The sequence below is a fragment of the Alligator mississippiensis genome, chromosome 3, assembly GCF_030867095.1.
Source record: "Alligator mississippiensis isolate rAllMis1 chromosome 3, rAllMis1, whole genome shotgun sequence".
Taxonomy (NCBI): domain Eukaryota; kingdom Metazoa; phylum Chordata; order Crocodylia; family Alligatoridae; genus Alligator; species Alligator mississippiensis.
In genome coordinates this window covers 255,069,630-255,089,795 of record NC_081826.1, presented here as the reverse complement: position 1 = coordinate 255,089,795, position 20,166 = coordinate 255,069,630, and the positions used below count along the sequence as shown (strand labels likewise).

Sequence of the window (20,166 nt, the reverse complement as noted above, 5' to 3'; positions counted from 1 at the left end):
TCACAGAAGGCCACTTAAAGGGAGAGTAAGAATAGAGCAGATTTCTCTCTCCTGTAGCAAGCCAGATTATAGTCAGGGAGATAGTAGGTAGTTTCCTGATGGGTCCTCTTTCTGGTGCTTTCACAAACCCTACTAAATCTTGGGTAGTTAATGGGATGTCATGTAGATGTTCTTGTGTTTGTTGTACTGATAGGCATGTGTGGTCTCACTGAAATGCCCATATTATGCTCTATTCATTTATGTCACTTATCTCTGTATGGATTGTTATGCTGTCTGTACATTTCTTTATGATTTTTGACAAGGTCTGGCCAAGGAACTTAGGGATTCATATTTAGGGAAAAGGGAGTGGGTGGATATCTCATCATTATGTCACTAGGGCAATAAGAATTGCCACTCCCAGAGACAGGTAGAAGACATCATTGGGATGGGCACCCTGTAATGGGGAAATCAACTCTACAGCAAAGGTGTCCAACAAGAAGGGCCCATCAGCCAGAGGAATGCCAGATGTCCTAGGGAGGTAAATTTCTGGGATTCTGGGCATCTATACACATACTCCAGGGTAGAGGGGAGGGCTTTAACTAAAGTGGCTCTGAGAGCTTCTTTAATTAAAGCACCTTCAGCATCATGTGTATTCAGCATCCCACACTTCAAACTGGCAGCGGGGGCACTTTAACTAAAGTTTGTTTGATGAGCTTTAGTTCAAGTGTCCTTGTCGCCATTTTGAAACATGGGGACACTGAATACATGTACGCGGAGGCTGCTGGAATCTGTAATTAGCACGATCCAGCAGACTTGATTAATCAAGTCTGCTTCATCACATGCTAATTAGCACACATCGGAACAGAGCTCTGTCACATGTACAGGTGCCCTCTGTGACTCACGGGAATTGTGACAGTGCTGAAGGGCATGGGGGCTGGCTTGGAGTTCTTTAGGAAGATATCTGGGTGATATGCCCAATCTTTGGATTTTCTCAGGCTTTGGAGTCCAGTTCCCCAGCAGACAGGGCTGGCAGAATCAGCAAGAAGGCTGTTCTCTAAAAATACTGACAGGTCTTTCTGAAAGACTAGTTGATAGTCAGATGAGAAGGGAGGAATTTTTACTTGTCTTTTCGTTCCAACTCCAAGCCTAGGGTCAGCTTTTCTTGCATCATTCTTTTATCCTATATAAATCAATCTTATTGTTATTTGTCTCTTTATTGATTGCCTGTGATGAAGCGTGATCTCTGGGCAAGTGATATGCCAGGTTAACCAATTTGATGGAAAGTGGGATCTAAAATTTCTGTCACAATCCAAAGGGAAGTCACCTGGAGCTGGCAAACCTTAGGGAAAAGTGGGAAAAGTGGCAGGAGAGCAGGGAGAAACTGGGGCTATAGGGGCATCCCACAGACAGGTTTGTGACTTTTTTGTTCCATTTTAAAAGCTTGAATCCCAAACCCTTCTCAGTGCTTATGTATAATTTGTGCTAATGGATTGTTATTAATGAATTAAGGAGCTTTATACTGCATCTGCTGCAATCATTGACCTTACGGATTTTTAATACAACCTCTGTGGCAGACAGAATTTTCTAGAAACATTGGGCCAGAGTCATGCGTGTTATAAACTGGCATAGATCCATTTACTTCAGTGGAATTATCCTACATTTATGCCAGTTTAAACATGGCCTACTGTTTTTAAATTAGGCAATAGAAAATGTAACTAAAAATGGCAATTTTGGGAGAACAAATAAGAAGAGCTTTGCCACCGGGAAAAAACAACTATGTTTGAAAATATCTTTGTTTCTGTTGCAAAGTCATTCTTTTGCTAACAATTTCCTCCTGTTTGGTTTCATGACTTCCTTTTCATGATTTAAACCCTCCCCACCTACTGTGGGGTTTTAACCTGTAGGACTGAAGCTTAAGAAGACTGCCCCTCAAAATTTGCTTTCATGTTTCTTTTTTTGTCTCTGACTGAACTGATACCAATGGATATAAGTGCAGAAAAAGCAAGAAATGTGATTTAGTAAGGCTTTCTGTTACTGATGTTCTTCTACCACTACTGGAGGAAGAAGGAAATTAATGCCTCTAGTGGATGTGCACTGACCTAAAGAGATGTATTATTATTCATTGATATCTACATGCCACATGAAGGTACACAAAACACCTTTGTAAAAAGTTACTGAGTTATTTATAGAATCTGCAGTAAGTCTAGACAACCTTTTAAAAGCAGTTTATCATAACATTTACATTTTCTACCTCAAAATAATACAAGAATAATGTATTGTAGAACAAAAAACTACTTAAAATATAGAGTGCTTTTCCAATCGAATGGTAAAATCAATTACTATATTTTGGGTCTTGCCAGCAATTGTTTACTTCTTCATTCTGGCAATTAGGCAGGAAGTGGCTAGACTGAGGAAGAGTCTAACAAAATTAAACAGATTCATTCTGTATAGTTATGGCCTATATTGGAGCACTGATACTTTTTCCAAATCATCAGTTATCCCTACCATCTTTGCCAAATTCTCAAGAATCCCCCATTTTCCTCCATTTATAATCCATCTGTTCTGCTCCTTATAGTTCTGACTAGAGCTAATTTTCTCAGGTTCCCACTCATGACAGTCCTTTGACTGTTCTGAAGAGTGCCCATAAGCAATATTGCTAGATGCTATCAATTGAGTGGCTAAAATTTTAAGACAGAAGGCAGAGTAGATGTATATCTTTATCAACAAACCAAATCAGAGATATATAGCATAAGCTTTCATAAGCAAAGGGCGTACACTAAGCATAAGCTTATATATAGTATAAGTTTTCATAAACATAAAACTTATGAAAGCTAAATCTAAAAGTAGAAATCTACCCTGCCTGACTTCAGAGTAACATGCCTAACTACCTCTCCATGACATTTTCAGAAGCAGCAAGCAACCCATCCTCCAACTGAAGTCTGCGAGTAATCAGCACTTCTGAAAATCAGGCCCAACAGGTTGGCACCAAAATGTATCTCCACATTACCTTAATAATGCTAAGATTTTAAAGAGATCTCTCATTAAATTGGTATCTCTTGTATGAGCATATAACTTGAATCAGGCGCCAGTTTTGTATCATATTCACTCTAAAAGTTGTTGATTATATTAAAGTTCATTCCACTTCTATGGTTCTACAGAATTATTGCAAAGATACAGTAGACATCCATTGCAGCCTTGTATTCAGGAACACAGCTACAAACATTAAAAAGAAGAGCCAGCTTCTTTACTCGCTCTTCCCAAGATTTAGTGAGGTAATTCATTATTCTTTAACAAAGGGGGTAATTTTTCTCTTCCACATACGATGGTAGCCTATCGTACAAATATGAAACCATGATTTTCAAATTTTAACCAAATTTTTTATCATCTTCCTACAGAAAATACTTTTCTTCAGTTTCAGTGATAACATCAATTAAGTATAACAAGTTCCAGTTCATATTTCACAGACAAAATCTGATTTTTTGCAGTTTTAATTTATTTTATTTAAACACATATTTAATTCATTTACTTCCCTACCAAATAAACTCTTTTTTTCTGATTTAAGGTTGTTTGCAACTTATATACTATAGGAGGTACACAGCACAAGAAAAAAAGACATGTCTCTTACCATAATGAGGAATTATTAACCAGGCCATGGCAGAAGCATAGATTCCTCCAATCATCCAAAACATGCATAGCCAACTCAAGTGTTCACCACGCTTCTCTCGTGCAAGGACTTCAGAAAAATACGAGAATACTGCTGGAACAGCTCCACCAATTCTAAAAGGAGACATAAAGCAGGTGTCAAGGTTACAGAGACGTTAAGTCTTTACAGTGTGAACACACCTCATTTTATCTACTTGGTACCTGAACTACAAGAGACTTTGATACAAAAAGAGTTTGGGTTTCTGTCTTTTGTCACAGCAATAATGGATTTCTATATGCTACTGGCATGATTACAATGTATTTTAGGAACTCTAATTCAATTAGATGCAACAATTTCCATGAAAGCAATATGGTCAATAAAGATCTAGAGGATTAAAGAATTTGTCAGGGGGCTGTAGGAACTTGCAGATATGGGACCAACATATTTTATATATTTGGAGTTAGGCTATAGAAAGTAATACCTATTCGATTCAATTTCCCCTTCCATCCTTTAACAGAGAACACTATGATGAAATTTTTAATGACCCTGATTATTTCATGCATGATTTGGGGTACGAACAAACATATAACTGTAGTGGCTTCAAAGGGAAATGCTACTCCTGACCATGCAGCAGTTGTTATTCTGTACCTATTAGTGTGCATGAGACTGTAACAATACAAGTGAAGCAAAACTTACCCGATTTTATCTTTGCTTCACCCAGGTTCAAAGTTACAGTAATTTAGCTCTGTGAGAGGGGCAGTAAAAGCCTCTCTAGTGTGTCCCAGACCCCTGCCCCACGCACCCCGATACTCACCACAGGAATCCAAATGAGCGGCAGCTGGGGAGAAACATGGACGCAGCCTCCGAAATTCAGGAGATGCCTGAGCCTGCGTATCAGTGATTGATTGGGGGTGGAGCTCCAAAGAGGTGTGGGCCACTCAAAAAGCAGCTGAGAACACAGCTGAGGGGCCAGCAAGGGAGAAGCGGGATGCTGGCCAGGAGACGCTGCCTGCAGAGCCGAAGATCACAAGCCCTGAGCGCAGGAAAGCAGAGCAGAGCGTTTGCCGGAGGGCTCCGGCAGACTGGACAAGGAACACAAGTCTAACAGACCGAGGGATGCTGGGGAGTGACATTGCAGCCCCACCAGCGAATCCAGGTATGGTGGCTGGGGATGGTGGCAGGGAGCTGCTAACCCTCTCAAGCGGGGAGGAAGGCAGAGCCCGGCATGGGAACCACAAGCTCCACCAGCCCAGGAAGAACAGGAGACCAACTACAGGTCAGTGGGGACCCGGAGGCAGTCACGCTGGGAAGATGGATCAGGGTGGGACATGGGGTGGCTGCCCACCCCCACAACTACTACGAGGGAAGGGATGGGCGAGTTCCCCTTCTTCTCCTCTTCCCCTGCCTGAGTGACCAAGCGGGCACTGGGAGATAGGATCCCAGGGGTCCATTGGCAGAGGCCAGACATTTTCTGTTGGATGCATTTTTAGTTCCAGTTAGCCCCAAGCCGGGGCAGGTTTAGAGGCCCAAGCCAGCCTGAAGTTGAGGGACCGGCCGTGGGGAAGATTGTGCCGGCTGAGAAGACCTGACTTATTCTGAGGCGGGTGGTCTGCATGAGAAGAGATCATCCAAGGGAAGACCTACAGGGTGCAGTGTTTGCCCAGGCCATGGATGTGGTAAGGGTGGGGTAAAGGGGAGGTTTGGAGCCCCACGAAGAAAGACCAGGGTTGAGACCTCTTCACTCTGGGTGCCACCTGAAGGGAACTGCCTCCCCAATAAAGAACATCAAAGATGTGGCAGATGAGCAGGAGCAGCACCCACACCATCTAGGTGGCACCAGATGCCCGATCTCACCCTGACGTCGCTTGGGATCAAGGCACCCATCAAGAAGGAGGCTGAAGTCCTACAACACCTACAAGCGACAAGCTCACTTGTATTGCTACAAGATTATGTACATGTAACAGTGCACCTGTAAACTGCTGCAAGATCAGATGCAGCAGCAATCCCTCTCCTTCTGAAGCTACTACAAATGTATGTTTATCCAAACCAAAGGTGGGCAAATTACAGGCCTGCCAACTAATTGGATCCTATCCATGGGTGGGTACCCACCAAGTGAATGGATTCAGCTTATGGGTGCACAGAAGTTCTGGCAGCTGTGTGGTGCTGGGCGGCCAGGGCTACTTCTGGTGTGTTGGGCTTTCTCTTAGGGCTGTGTGAAATTTCGACGGGTGTTTTATTTTGAAGCTGTTTTGATGTGCTTTGAGCTTGAAATAGTGAAATCAAAATGAAATGAAAGGCTTCGAAACAGGTTTGAAATGAAACGAGGGCACTTGAAACGTTTAGAAAGTTTTGAGCTGCAATGCCTGGCTTGCTTTCAGCTAAACAGAAACTAAGGAGAGGGAGGGGGGAAGGACTGCTTTGATATTGACATGTGTAGCTGGCCAGTGACTGTGATCCTTCCCTGAGGTCCCTTCCAATCCCAGTGCTCTGGGATAAAAAAGTCCCACATGTCACTCTATAAAGGAAGTGGAACAGTGTTTAACTACTACTTCTGTCCCCAGTGGGGTTCAGTCCAGTAGGCCTGTTCAGAGTATACCTAATACATAACCACCAACATGGAGTTCAAGACAATGCAGATCAGCCACAGCTATTTTCAATGAAAAACAGGAGGTGGTATTGCTGCTCATGGTTAGAAGACTCACCTAGGAAGTAGGAGATCTAAGTGTTAGGCCTTGCTCAACCTGAGGGAATGAAGTCCACTTCTCCCACCTCCCTGGAGAAATCCCTTAGCCATTCAAAAGTAGAAAAAATGGGGGAAGGTACCCTTTGCCCCTGGTGTTACAGTTGCTGGTGTGGGGGAGGGCTGGGGGGAATCCCTGGTGAGGGGATGGGTGGTCAACTTATACACTGGATCTACAAAAAGCCTAACTTTTTTGTATAGAAATATGGGGTTGACTTATATACTTATGGCAATCAAAATGACCAAAATAAAAACATCACACTGTCCAAAGGATATAAGAAATTATGAATGCTCTGTATATAAAGTTTGTATCTAAAGTCTGCCCTTATTTTTACATAGATGTAAACCCTTTATCTGGCTTCAGCTGAATCATACATTGTCTACACTTGTTTAACCAAACAAAATTTGGTCCACTGTATTTCTACCTAGAGGTTTAAAAACAGATCATCTTTTCAGTACTTCACCCACATCCTGGTAAAATACTATAAAGATACTGGCAGTAAATTCCTGATCACAACAAATGAAATCAGTGGGAGTTTTGTCATTGACTAGAATATGGTCAGTATTGGTCATTCTGTTTTTTTGCCATTTCCCACAGGGTAAACTATTATAACTACTCTGATAATTAATCAGCTCAATATAGTGTGCAGTGTGTCCTTGTTGAGTTTACGAGTTATGTGGTTAATCCTCACTTGTAAACATCTGATATATAAAAATGCATGCCTCTGTATATTCCCTGTGGTCAGCTGAAAAGGTTGGGATATGTTGTTAAATCTGGCTTGAAGAGGCTGGTTATTTTGATATCAGGGAAGGAACTAAAATCATGTTTAAAAAAATCAATTTAAATAAATGTAGCAGGCTCACATTTCAGAGCTTGGGTTGAATTCCAGGCTTGAGATCCTGCTGTTTTGATTGGTGGAGCCCATCCAATCAGGAGGCAGCAAGAGAAATAATGTCATGCCTCTTTCCTGAGAGGAGGGGGAAAAGAGTTCCCCCAGACTTGAAGACTGTAAACTGTCAGGTCTGGAAGACTTCAGGGGTGGAGCCCTGGAGCATATAAAAGGAGCTGCGTGCCCAGCATGGGGGGGGGTGCAGATGCAGTGAGAGACTCAAAAAGAGCGGAGCCAAGGAAAGCTGGGGAGCCCAAGGCTCCTGAAGCTGCCACTGGAGAAGCAGCCTTGGGAGTGGTGCGAGACTGCTCGGGCTGTTGATGGAGCACAGGGACAGTGTGGGGAAACCTGGCCCTGGGAGTGGTGTGAGACCACTCAGGCCCATCACGTACATGGTTTGGTGCATGGATCCCAGGCTTTGGGAGTTGCAAAGGCAGCTCAAGCCTACAACCCCGGCAGGACCAGCAGGCCACACGGTCAGCGGAGCAGCGCACAGGGCAAGGGCCTTGGGGTCTGTAGTGAGGTGGCTCAGGCCCCATCTTCCGGCAAGTGGCCAGGTCCCATGGTGCACAGGGCAGCGCACGGGTCCGAACCTTGGGAGCGAGGGAGCAGCAGAGGCTGCTTGGGTTAGCCACCTGGTGTGAAGATGGACAGCTGGAGCCTGAAGGGTCCAGCCTGTGCTAAAAGAGACCTCGGTGCCAAAGCCAGGGCACGGGGAAATAGTAGTACTGCAGCGTGAGGCCCAGCATCCCAGAAACCAGCAGCGGTGTTGCAGCAGCTGAGAGGAGCTGAGCCTTCAGTGCCCACAGCAGAGCCCAGCAGTGTGGGAAAGGCGCTCCAGCAGAGGAGACCCCATCGAGCTGTGCCCTGACCACTGCCACCTGAGGGAGTGTGAGTCATTGGGGCCCTTGGGTCCCACAGTGGAAAGACGTTTGGGGTGGGCGACCCCAGAGAAGGGGCTGAGTGAGCAGACCCCCTGTCTAGTCAAGGCCCTAAGGGGAGGGGTCCCTGGTGCTTCCTGGACACCCACCAAAGGAGCCCATTGGAAGGAGGACTATCTCTTGCCGTGGGTCAGGGACTATATTAAGGAATAGGTGTTATTAAGATTGTTTGCACCTTATATTTTGTAATTGAAATGTTGTGATGTTGTATTGTGTTGATGTTGCTGAAATTGTTTTATTGTGATGGGTAAATAATGTTATTGAGGGTTTGACCTTAGTTATTGGTTAATGTTCACTGTGGAAATATATGTATATGATATTTAGTTTTATGATTATGTATATTGTTGCTGGAAGGTGTTGTAAGGCTTTGGCCTTTTCTTACTGGGAGCCTTGCCCCCAAGTGACATCAGGGTGAGGTTCGAGCTCGGATGCCACCTGAGTGGCATGGGTGCTGCCCTTACTCGCTTGCCACAACTTCGATGTTCTTGTTGGGGAGGCAGTTCCCTTAAGGTGGCCCCCTGAGGATGAAGACGCCTCAATCCCTGTTCTTGCTCCATGGGGCTCCAAACCTCCCTTTTATCCCAGCCTTACCATATCTATGGCCAGGATGGATACTATTCTCTGCAGGTATCCCCTTGGATGACTTTCCCTCTTTGTGTGGCTTGCCTGCCTCCCAGTGGGTTGGGCCTTCCTGGTCAGTTTGTCCTTCACTGTAGCCGGTTCCTTGACTTCCGGCTGATTAGTGCATTAAAGCCGGCTCTGTCTGCGGGCTAGCTAGGGCTTCCAATGAAAATCAACACCCGGATTTCCACCGGAGGGTTCCCCCTGGAATCTCATCTCCCAGTGCCCCTTTTATGGTCCAAAGTAAAGAAGAAATTTGAAGGAACGGATGAGGGACCCACTTGTCCCTGCGCCCCGGGTGACTATGGGGGTGGGCTGCCATTCTGTGCCCCACTCTGGTCCAACTCCTCAGTTTGGCCAGCACTGGCCCCCAGCTAACCTGGAGTTGCTCCCGGTCTTCCTTGGCTTGGAAGGGTGCATGGTTTCCATGCTGGGTTGCTTGTGCCTCCCAACACTGTGTCCCCCCGTGTGGGGTAACTGCTCCTGCTGGTGCCTCCCGCCTCCTGTGCCAGGGCCCTTGGCTCCCCCTCTGCTGCCTGCAGCTGGGCAACCTTCCTCTTCATTGCCTGCATCTCTGGGTCAACGTCCTTTCTCTCCTCCGCTGGCATCTCTGGATTGGTGCTTTCTTCTTCCTCCAGTGTCTCTAGGTTGGCGTCTTCTTCTTTCCCCACCAGTGTCTCCAGGTTGGCATCCTCCTCTTCCTTCCCTAGCACCTCTGGGTCGGTGTCCTCTTCTCCCGCCGTTCGCCGCCCCTCAGCTGTTTTCCTGGCAGCTATTTGAGCAGCCCGCAGTTTCTGGAGGCTTTGCCCATGTCCCTCGCCGATCCACAGCTATAGACAGCTCTGGAATCGTGGGGCTGCCGCCTGCGCTTCCTCCTGGCTGCTGCTCTTCAGGATCCCTAGGGTGAGGGCTTTCACTGCCCTTCTCACATATATTATAACTCAATAAATTGTATATAGTTAAGAACTTTGGGCTTGGGGTAACTCTAGAGGAAAGAGGGATCTGCTCGAACTTCTGGCATCCCTCTCATAGCACCCCCTCCTGCCTACCCATCCCATCCAAATGAGAATAGGGCACATCCTTGGGTGTACCTGGGTTACACAAGAAAGAAGTTTTGTAAAATAAATTGTGAAAGTCTGAAGAGCACGCAGCAACTGCTGCAGCGTCCTTAGCCTGACGAAGGGTTTTTGAATCCGAAAGCTTGCTTAATAACTATTCTCCAACCATTTGGGTTGGTCTAATAAAAGATATCAAATTCACCCAAGGAACCTTGTCTGCCTATGCTCCTTATTGCAACTTTAGGTTAAACTGTAAAATTGATAAGGATTTTAATAATAAATACTTTTTAAAAATTGCCACCAGAGCTTTTGGATTTTATAAAATTGTAATAGGCAATAGGCTGTAAGCAAAACACCCATAAAAATTGAAAAGTGTGGCCTGGATCCTGCCAACACTTAAATAAGTCTATAACTTGACTCATATGAATAGCTTCATTGACTTGAATAGGACCACTTCAGCTATGTAAAAACCCATTTAAAGCTCTGGGATGAAGTTCAAAGTTGGCATCTATGGTCCTCTGTCACAATGGAGATCTCTACAATTAGAATACAAGCTTGACTGGGCAGGAGAAAGGACTTTCTTGGAGACTGTTCCAGGACTGTGCAATGAATTCTCCCCAACTAAAGACCATAACAAAGCTCACCACACTGTGTAAGGTGCATTTGTTTGACCTTGTGTTCACTGAGTACATAGAAGCATGTACATCTATAAAAAACAAAACTAATTAAAACCCTAACAAAAAAGGACACTTTGTTACACATTACTTCTTGGTCTTAAGGACAACAGAACACTTGCAACAAATCTTAGTTACATTGCTGTAACTAAGTTACATTCCACTCGTATTTTAAGCAGTGAATGCAATAGAATAGAACTGTCCAACCTCTGAGAGTAGGGAACACACCAGGCAGAGTTAAAGTTAACAGACCAGAGGGTAGGGAACAAATCCAGGCGGATCTGGACAGGTTGGAAAAATGGACAGAATAGAATAGGATGCAGTTCAATAAAGGACAAATGCAAGGTGCTACACCTAGGAAGAAGGACTTACCAGTCTGCTTATAGGCTGGGGGATGACCTTCTCAGCAGTATAGCAGTGGAAAAGGATCTTGGAGTCCCTGTTGACTCCAAGATGAAAATGAGTTGTCAATGTGACAAAGTGATCAGTAAACCTAACCACACTTTATCATGCATTAGCAGGTGCATGACAAACTGCCATCAAACAAGCCATCAGAAAAGCCAATGGCACTTTATCGTGCATCAGCAGATGCATGACAAATAGGTCCAGGGAGGTGATACTTCCCCTCTATAGGGCGTTGGTCAGACCGCAGTTGGAGTACTGCGTGCAATTCTGGGCGCCGCACTTCAAGAAGGATGCGGATAACCTGGAGAGGGTACAGCGAAGGGCAACTCGTATGGTCAAGGGCCTGCAGACCAAGCCCTACGAGGAGAGACTAGAGAAACTGGACCTTTTCAGCCTCCGCAAGAGAAGGTTGAGAGGCGACCTTGTGGCTGCCTATAAGTTCATCACGGGGGCACAGAAGGGAATTGGTGAGGATTTATTCACCAAGGCGCCCCCGGGGGTTACAAGAAACAATGGCCACAAGCTAGCAGAGAGCAGATTTAGACTGGACATTAGGAAGAACTTCTTCACAGTTCGAGTGGCCAAGGTCTGGAACGGGCTCCCAAGGGAGGTGGTGCTCTCCCCTACCCTGGGGGTCTTCAAAAGGAGGTTAGACGAGTATCTAGCTGGGGTCATTTAGACCCAGCACTCTTTCCTGCTTATGCAGGGGGTCGGACTTGATGATCTATTGAGGTCCCTTCCGACCCTAACAACTATGAATCTATGAATCTATGAACTATGAAACAGGTCCAGGGAAGTGATACTTCCCCTTTATGTGGCATTGGTCAGGCCACAGTTGAAGTACTGCATCTAGTTTTGGGTGTCACACTTTAAGAGGGATATGGACAACCTCAAGAGGGTTCAGAGGAGGGCCACTCGTATGGTTAGGGGCCTTCAGGCAAAGCCCTATAGGGAGAGTTTGAGGGCCTTGGATCTCTTCAGCCTCCACAAGAGAGGGCTGAGAGATGATCTTGTGGCTGCCTACAAATTCATTGGGGTGGGGGGACAGCAAGAAATAGGAGATGCTCTGTTTACGAGGGCACCCCTTGGACTAACTAGGAACAATGACCATAAACTCATGGAGAGCAGATTTAGGTTGGACATCAGGAAGAACTTCTTTATGGTAAGGGTTGCCAGAATCTGGAATGGGCTTCCAAGGGAGGTAGTGCTCTCCCATACCTTGGAGGCCTTTAAGAGGAGGCTAGACATGCACCTGGCCGGGGTCATCTGAGCCCAGTGCTCTTTCCTGCCCAGGGCAGGGGGGCAGACTCTATCTGCTGAAGTCCCTTCCGACTCAAACATCTATGAATCTATGAAAGGGGGAACCGGCACTAAGACCAGGAGCCCAGGGGCCACAGTTTAAATCCTAATGGTCTGCATGCAACCCACTGGCCACCAGTTGGTCAGCCCTACACTAGAAGAACCTAGATAAGCATTATAGTATTAGGGGGTAAAACTGTATCTTTGATAAAAGCTTTCCTTTTAGCACTATTAACTTTCTGCACAGAATTCCTGCAGTATCAATAGTAAAAAAATACTTAGACTTTCAATAGCTTACAAAAAACTTATTGTGAACTTTTTGTATACATAGTTCAAATTTTTCAGAAAAATAAAAGGCTAAAATTAGGCTCCTGTGCCTGCAATATCAAGTACCTCCCAGTGAGCTTTTCAAAGAAAGAAACTAAAAGAAAGAAACCACAAATTTTGAAGAAGGCTGAGTTGAAGCATTAGCACGTTCTTGACTCACTGAAGTTCCATATAGTTTGGGTCGATCTCATAATTAGTATGATAGTGAGACACATTTTAAATGAGAAATTTTTAAAGAGAAAAATCACCTCCGTGAAATGTGAAATTGTAGTAACAAGTGGGAAACTTAATAAAAACACAAATTACAAAACAACTACATTAGAAAGGAAAAAGGAAGAACTAGTAACTTGTAAATACTGGTAAATAACTCATCACATTAAAAAAAATCATGGCTTAAAAATCAATTAAAAAAATTGTTATCTAATGTATCTGATAATAGCATATCTACCTATTTTAATTATTAGACTATTTGTATCCCTGCTATAAGTCAGTGGAATGAATTTAGCTCATTATTCTTAGCACATATCCAAATGGCAAAGCATTATTCTGTGGAATTCTTAAGATATAAAATTAGTGAGACAGTGCTCATAAGTTCATGAAACACTATTAAAGAGAGATTACCTAGTGTAATGAGAGCAGGGCACTGGAAGAACAGTCTGTATTATTTCATCAGTCTATACCAGTGGTGCTAAATCTTTTTCTCTGGTGGGCCTGATGGGCAGTGCCTGGTCCAAGCATAGACTTGATGGTGGTTCCGATTCAGTGTTTGGGGCCAGCGTGGCAGGCACTAGGGATGTGTGAAATGGGCCATATTTGATTCAGATTCAGCTTGCTCTTTCCCCACTGATGTGGCCATTAGGCTTGTGCAAAGCTTTGGTAGCCAATTTGATTTGGAGGAGATTTGGTCCGATTCGGGGATTGAACCTCCGAATCCAAATCAAATTGGGAGACCAATTAAAAGCTCCAAATTGATTCAAAACATCTGAATCGATTTGGAAAAGATTTGGCTGCCTCAAAGATTTGGCCATAGACTAAACAGGCAGCTGACACAGCTGCCTCCAGCTGGTAAATCTGTTGGGGTTGGGGGATGGAGGGATTGAGGCTGGGGCTGGGCAAGCTGCCACAATGGGGATGGGGGTGTGTTACTCGGGAAGGAGGGAGGGGTGCAGGATGCAGGCACAGCAGCGCTTGGAGCCAGGGCTCTGCCCTGCTGCCACTTGCCCAGCCAGGGCGGGAGGGTGCTGGGGCAGAATGTGGGCGTGGCAGCACTTGGAGCAGATTCTCTGTACTGCTGCTGCTTGCCCAGCCAGGGCAGGGGGCAGGGGAGTGGTGGGATGCAGGCATGGCTCACTCCAGGCGGAAGGGGGCAAGCGGCAGCAGGGCATAGCCCCCACTCCCAGTGCTGCTGCACCCACATCCTAGGCCCCCCTGCACTGGCTGGCAAGTGGCATCAGGGCAGAGTCCCTGCTCCCAGTGCTGATGTGGGCACAGCAGTGCTGGGAGTGGGGGCTATGCCCTGCTGAGATAGCACGTGGTGTCAGGAGTGGCTGAATCCTGCCACCAACAGGAACGCAAACATCAGTCAGCAATTGGGTGATTCCTAAATGACAGACCAAGCTCCAGCAACAGCTGAGTCCAGCTCCCAGCAGAGGTTGGCTACAGAGACAATGCAGAGAGTTATTTACACCATCAGAACATTGGATTTTATTTCCAATCCCTTGGAATGTGACCTAGATGGATCAAATATTTTAGCTGCCTCAGGGAAGTGTCAGGTCTGGACAAAGTCTGAACCTTACCAAGTAAGTACTCTCATCTACTCAATGGGGGATGAGGCCAATGGAATTCTGATGCCACTGCCTCTTACAAATGCAGAAAAAAAGGAATGTGTTTTTATGGAGCTTCAATCTAATTAATTCATAAACCACATTTCTTTTGCCCCCAAAAATGTTCGATTAATGCCTCTACCACATCAGCATATTGCAGAACCTGTGGACAGCTTTATTACATCTTTGCATAAGTTGGCTGAATCTTGCCAATATGGGGAGCTCAAGGAAGAAGTGATTAGGGATCCCTTAGCTGTGGGCCTTCATAATGAAGAGCTCTCAGAAAGACTACAGTTGGACTTTGATTTAACACTCCAGAAGGCTGTCACAGAAGTCTGCCAATCAGAGTTAGTTAAACAGCAACAAAAGGAAATCAGAAGCATTTCCAAGCCCTATCAGGCATCAGCTAGTATGGATTTTGTCAAGAAACTACAACCAAAAACAAATAGATTTGACATGCACAATGAACAAAGAGTGGTGCCACCAGCACCCACAGCAACAACCTAGTGGAAAAAGGGCCAATGCCGCAGGTGTGGTAAAATCCCCGAACATGCTTATGTTAAGTGTCCTCTTGATAAGGAAGAGATACGTCAATGATATAAAAAGAATAGTTATCACACTTTGGTTCGTTGCTCAGCCACAGGAGTCCATGAAGTCACAGAACAGGACTCAGAGGATTGGCAAGTTTCTTTGAGTAGATGTGATATCTTTTATTTGACCAACTGAGTAGTTAGAAAAAAAAGTTATTTGCAAGCTTTCAGGCACAAGCACCCCTCTTCTGGCATAGGGAGTCTCTGCTGATCTGTGATCTCCAAGGAATGAAAGAAGCTGGTGAATCCGGAGTCTTTGTCAGACCCAGGAGTCTAGATGACAGTGTAGCAAAAGTCCCCCCTGCCTCTTGTCAGGAAGCACCTTCCCCCCTCCCCCCCCCCTTTTTAGATTATATTTATATGCATTTCTGTATTTTACTGTTCACGTATTCTCTCTACACTTTTGCCATGGCATTCTGTGTCTTACATTTTATTTATGCTTTACATTTTATTTCACACTCTTAAGTTAGCTAAGCCTTATAATATTAAAGCTGTAGCTGTAAAAACTTATTGAATTGTATCACCCTTACAATGTACCAGGCAGTCCCCTGAGTGAATGTAAGTATGTATGAGTCAGTAGGTAATTGAATGACTAGCAGGGAATACAAAGCAAGAGCCTCTGGCTGTTAATTGACAATAGCCTAGCCAGAGGAACTTACCATTACGAAACTCTACTCTACCATCCATTTTAAGCTAATCAAGCAAAAGAACTGATTCCTGGAACCTGCACGATACAGCCATTGGGTCATTCAAGTGAAGGGTGGACTCCCAAAACTGTAACATTGGGCAGAACCCCCAGTGACTGTGACTAACAGCTGTCATACACTACTCATGACCCACATGGGACAGTGACCTCTGGACTGGGCAACCAAGATGATGCTGGGGAATCAGAGAAGTCTGCCAGAGAGGGATAAAAGGCAGTGAAGCATGACGCTCAGTGGTACCCTCTTTCTTTGACCAGCACCAGAACCTACCAACTAGAAAGACAAGCTGGCCCTTTTGAAGAAGACATTGCCTTGGAGGAAGCTTCAACTGGCCATCGATAGCAGACTCCAGCACCTTGGATGGGTATAACACCAGTGCTCTCACAATCACTACAGCAGCTACTATATGGGTTTGAATGAGTGAGTGCATGTGTGTGTAGGTGACCGATATCCTTTTTGGTTCCAATCCTGTGCAGGGTATAATAGTTGCACATCCCCATACAATAAACTTGATATTGCAGATCACACAAGTTGGTTTTAATTGCCAACAACAGGAATAGAGCTCATTGGACAGTCAATTTAATTTAAAATTGATACAGGAGCAGCCATTTCAACTAAACCTGATACAATTCATCTTGTTTTTGGGAAGGTGGAATGAAAAGATTTTTCCAGAGTTATGGCCACTAGGCCTGTGCAAAGCAGCAAGTATTCATTTGGGATTCAGAGGACAGTGATTTGATTCGGAGATTCAAATCACTGTCCTGATTTGATTTGGCCAAATCAAATCTGAAAGGTTTGGCACCAATTTGGAGATTTGGCCATAGACTAAACAGGCAGCTGACACAGCTGCCTCCAACTACTACATCTGCTGGGGTTTGGGGAGGGGCCACTTTTCTCCCACGCTGAGCAGCAGTTTGTTCTGTGCCACCACTGCTTTGCCCAGATGGGCGAGCACAGGGCATGGGGTCGGGGCTGTGTGCACAGGTCCCTGCCTGTACCACAGGGCTGAGGTGGAGGGGACAGGGTGTGAGTGGGCACGCGGGAGCCAGCTACAGCCAGGCGGGAGCGTGGGGCTCGCACTGGTGTCCTGGGCCCAGAGTGGGACAGCAGAAATGCAGGGTCCTGGCCAGCAGGGAATTTATGGAGCTGGGCCAGCTCCCCCCTCTCCCTGCTTGTGCAGCCCAGCCCAGTTCCACAGACCCCTGCGAGGCTGTGCCCTTCACTCCTGCCACTGCACTCTGGGCCCTGGACACCTGCACAGGCCCTGCGCTTCCACATTCCTGCTTGCTTCTACTCCCCCTGCCCCCCACCACTGCTTTCCCCACTTCCCTGTCTGCCCACTGGCTGCTCCACACCATGTGGCTCCCAGCTGCATGGCTGGATGACAGGACTCAGCAGGAGCTGGCCCAGCCTCAAGAACTGAGGCGATTGCCCAAGGTTCTCCCCTGCCTCCCCACCCCCCACCCCTTCTTACCGGAATTTCCCGATCTTGCACAGGGAGGCATTAACAGCCCCACAGTCCCAGGCCCAGCAGGGACTTCTGGCAGGGAGGGGGGGGGGCAGGGCTGGGCGGGCCTTGCTGTTCAGGGTCCCGCCATGGCTTCCCCTGGGTCCTACTGCCCCTGGCTCCTACTGCCCATCTCCTGTCATCTTTGACAGGCAGCCTGGGGCAGATAAATATTTAAAATTTTCTAAATATTTTTAGGGGTCTCGTGGGCCAGATAGAATGGCCTGGCAGGCTGGATCCGGCCCACAGGCTGTATTTTGCTCACCCCTACACCATAGCAAGGAAGTGTGCTGCTACAGTGACGTAGCTGCAGCATCAGTTTGTGCCCTCTACGTCGCTGTAGTGTGTTGCTATGGTGACATAGCATCTCATGTAGACATGCCCTTTGGGAACAAAAATCATCTAGATAGAAAAATATGACTAGTTATGTTTTACTTTTCATCAAGAGAAGGTGCAATTGCAGATGTCAAAAGACAAATCTCCAAGCTGACTAAGTTTAAAGGGATAGTGATTTTATAGTTTCATGTTTGAACTAAGCTGTGGTTATCATTTATCCAAGGGGATTATGGGAAGGAAGAACAAAAAAGATTTTGATCATGCATGCCAGCAGAGCAGTACTTACGAAAATAAATAATAAACTAAAGTGCACCTTTTTTAATCACACAAAATGATATGTGCCTGCTAATCTGCTTTTAGTGATGTGATTCGCCACAGGAAATTTTGGCAACTGCATACTGTAACAGCTGGGATGAAAACAGCATTTACACAGAGCATTCAGGAACCTGGCTTCAGAAGCTAGCCTTTGTTTGTTTGTTTGCACATTTATGAGCCATAGATACTTGAATTGCAAAGGCTGTTCAGGAATACAGGATAACCCCATAATATTAAAATGCATAAGGCTGTAATACACCTTTTTGATTAAATATCTTATCGTCTTCTACTTCCAATTTGGACCAGAGTCAAAAAGTGAGATTGTGTCAGTCAACAATGGCATTTGTGGTATTTATCTGGTTACTTGTGGTTTGTGAAGAAGCCAGACAATGGAATTTGAAGCACAAAGCTGTTCTTATTCTTTTCCTGGACCTGCATCAGTCTAACGATCCTTTCTCCCTACCTAACTGTTCAAATGTAACTCGTACTTTCCCTTCCTCATGGCTTCTCGTCCTTCCCTCTTCCTCTACTTTTTTTCCCCTCTCACTGCTACCAGTGTAATAAGAGACTTTTTCCTTTTCAACACATTAAAGGAAACTAGCAATATATGGAAAGTGAATAGACAAATTTAACTTGGGGGAGCAGCTGTTAGATATTGCCTTGGGAAGACTATAATTTAATGATAGTGACACAACGTTGTTCATTTTAACTGTCTTTGAAACCCAGTTATAGAACTGAGGTTCTGGTCCTGCAGCTGACTGGACAGCTTACATACTTATTGCAGTGACTTACATATTTTTAAGTACTTTTGTTACTAAGTGGAGTACACCACTTTGGGGTCAAACGACTGAACCTCATGCTATTGCTTAAGGGACTATATAAGCCCATTCCTTCTTTTGTGCATAGCTAAACAATTTTGCAGTCTTGCAAGTTTTTCCCATTAGGAAGAGAAACTGATGACAGTCAGATTTTTCTTTGATGCAACTGCAATATTAACAAAGAACATACAAAGTCTTGTTTCCCTAAACATAGTAAGAATCGAACAGTGTCTCTGTTCACAAATCCAAGATGCATTGTGGTCAGCACTTAGTCCATAACTCATCTGTCTAGATTCTAGACTTTACTTAAGGCCATGTTCCCAGTGCTCATTTGGGCTGCATCATGTGTTACTTTATCTTCTCTAATGTTTTTGCTATTTGTCTCACAGACACACAAACCTTCACAAAACAGTAGTTGATGAAACTCCTCCACATACCAGTGCCTTGCATGCCTTTGTTTCGTGCCTCTGTTTGTGGTTGAAACAGTCACTGCTTCATCTACAGGGCTACATAAAGGAGCTTAATGACTTCTCTCAAAACTATATTAAAAATAGTAGTTACATCTCCAATTTAAAAAAAGTTTAATGCTAGAGGTGCACCGATACATCAGTCCAATATTGGACCGACACCAATATGAAGAAAATTGTCTGTATTGGAAATTGGCCTGATAGGGCTTATAAATGGCCCATGCATGTGCAGTCACAGCACAGCACGTGTGGTGAGGGGCACAGCCTGGCAGCTTGAAGAGCAGTGTCCAGCTGGTAAGTCTGTAGTGGTGGAAGGGGTAGGGGGAGAGAGAGGGTGTGGGGGGCAGATCAAGGCAGCCCGCAGTGAGGGAGTGGGGCAAGCACTGCCCAGCCAAGGCAGGGTGGCTGAAGGACAGAGCTGTGGCTTCTGCAGGGGGCATGGGGGGGTGGGCTTCTACGTGGGTTCCTGTCGCTGTACACCACTCACCTGGGAGCTGCTTGTCTGGCACTCGCCTGCTCATCTGGTGGCTCCTGCTGCTGCTCGTTCAGGAGGGCATGAGGAGGTGTATACCCCTGGACCTGTGTGGGGTGTGTGGGGGAGTGGGGCTGGGGCTGCACTAGTGTTGAGAGCAGGGCTATGGGGAGGGGGCTGCAGCCACCCCAAAATTTGCCATATCCCCCTGCCCTCATTCCCAGCGCCACTGCCACCTGCCCCGAGTGCAGCCTGGTGCAGCCCTGGCCCTGCCCGCCCTGCACAGATCTGGGGGCACCCCCCCCAATGTCCTCCCAGATGAGCAATGGGAGCAGTGGTGGGAGCTGCTGGACAAGTGCTGGATAAGCGGCTCCTGGAATAGCGGTGCACAGTGGCGGGAGCCACCCCCCTGGACAAGCTGCAGCTCTGTCCTGCGCCTGCCCCACCCTGGCTGCGCAGCACTTGCCCCAGCCCCACTCCCTCCCTCATGGCGGGGGGCCTTAATCTGCCCCCCACGCCCTTTCCCTCCTCTCTCCCCTTCCACCACAACAGACTTA

At 46.0% G+C, this 20,166-nt stretch overlaps 1 protein-coding gene across 1 annotated transcript in view; it reads right to left on the bottom strand.

Annotated features, from left to right (window-relative positions):
* The window catches only part of SV2C (synaptic vesicle glycoprotein 2C), a 224,518-nt gene that overhangs the window by 112,624 nt on the left and 91,728 nt on the right, over nucleotides 1–20,166 (bottom strand). The window contains exon 3 of the mRNA XM_014594370.3: nucleotides 3,605–3,756. Coding sequence (XP_014449856.1) covers nucleotides 3,605–3,756 — 152 coding nt within the window. The remainder of the gene's footprint in view (nucleotides 1–3,604; nucleotides 3,757–20,166) is intronic.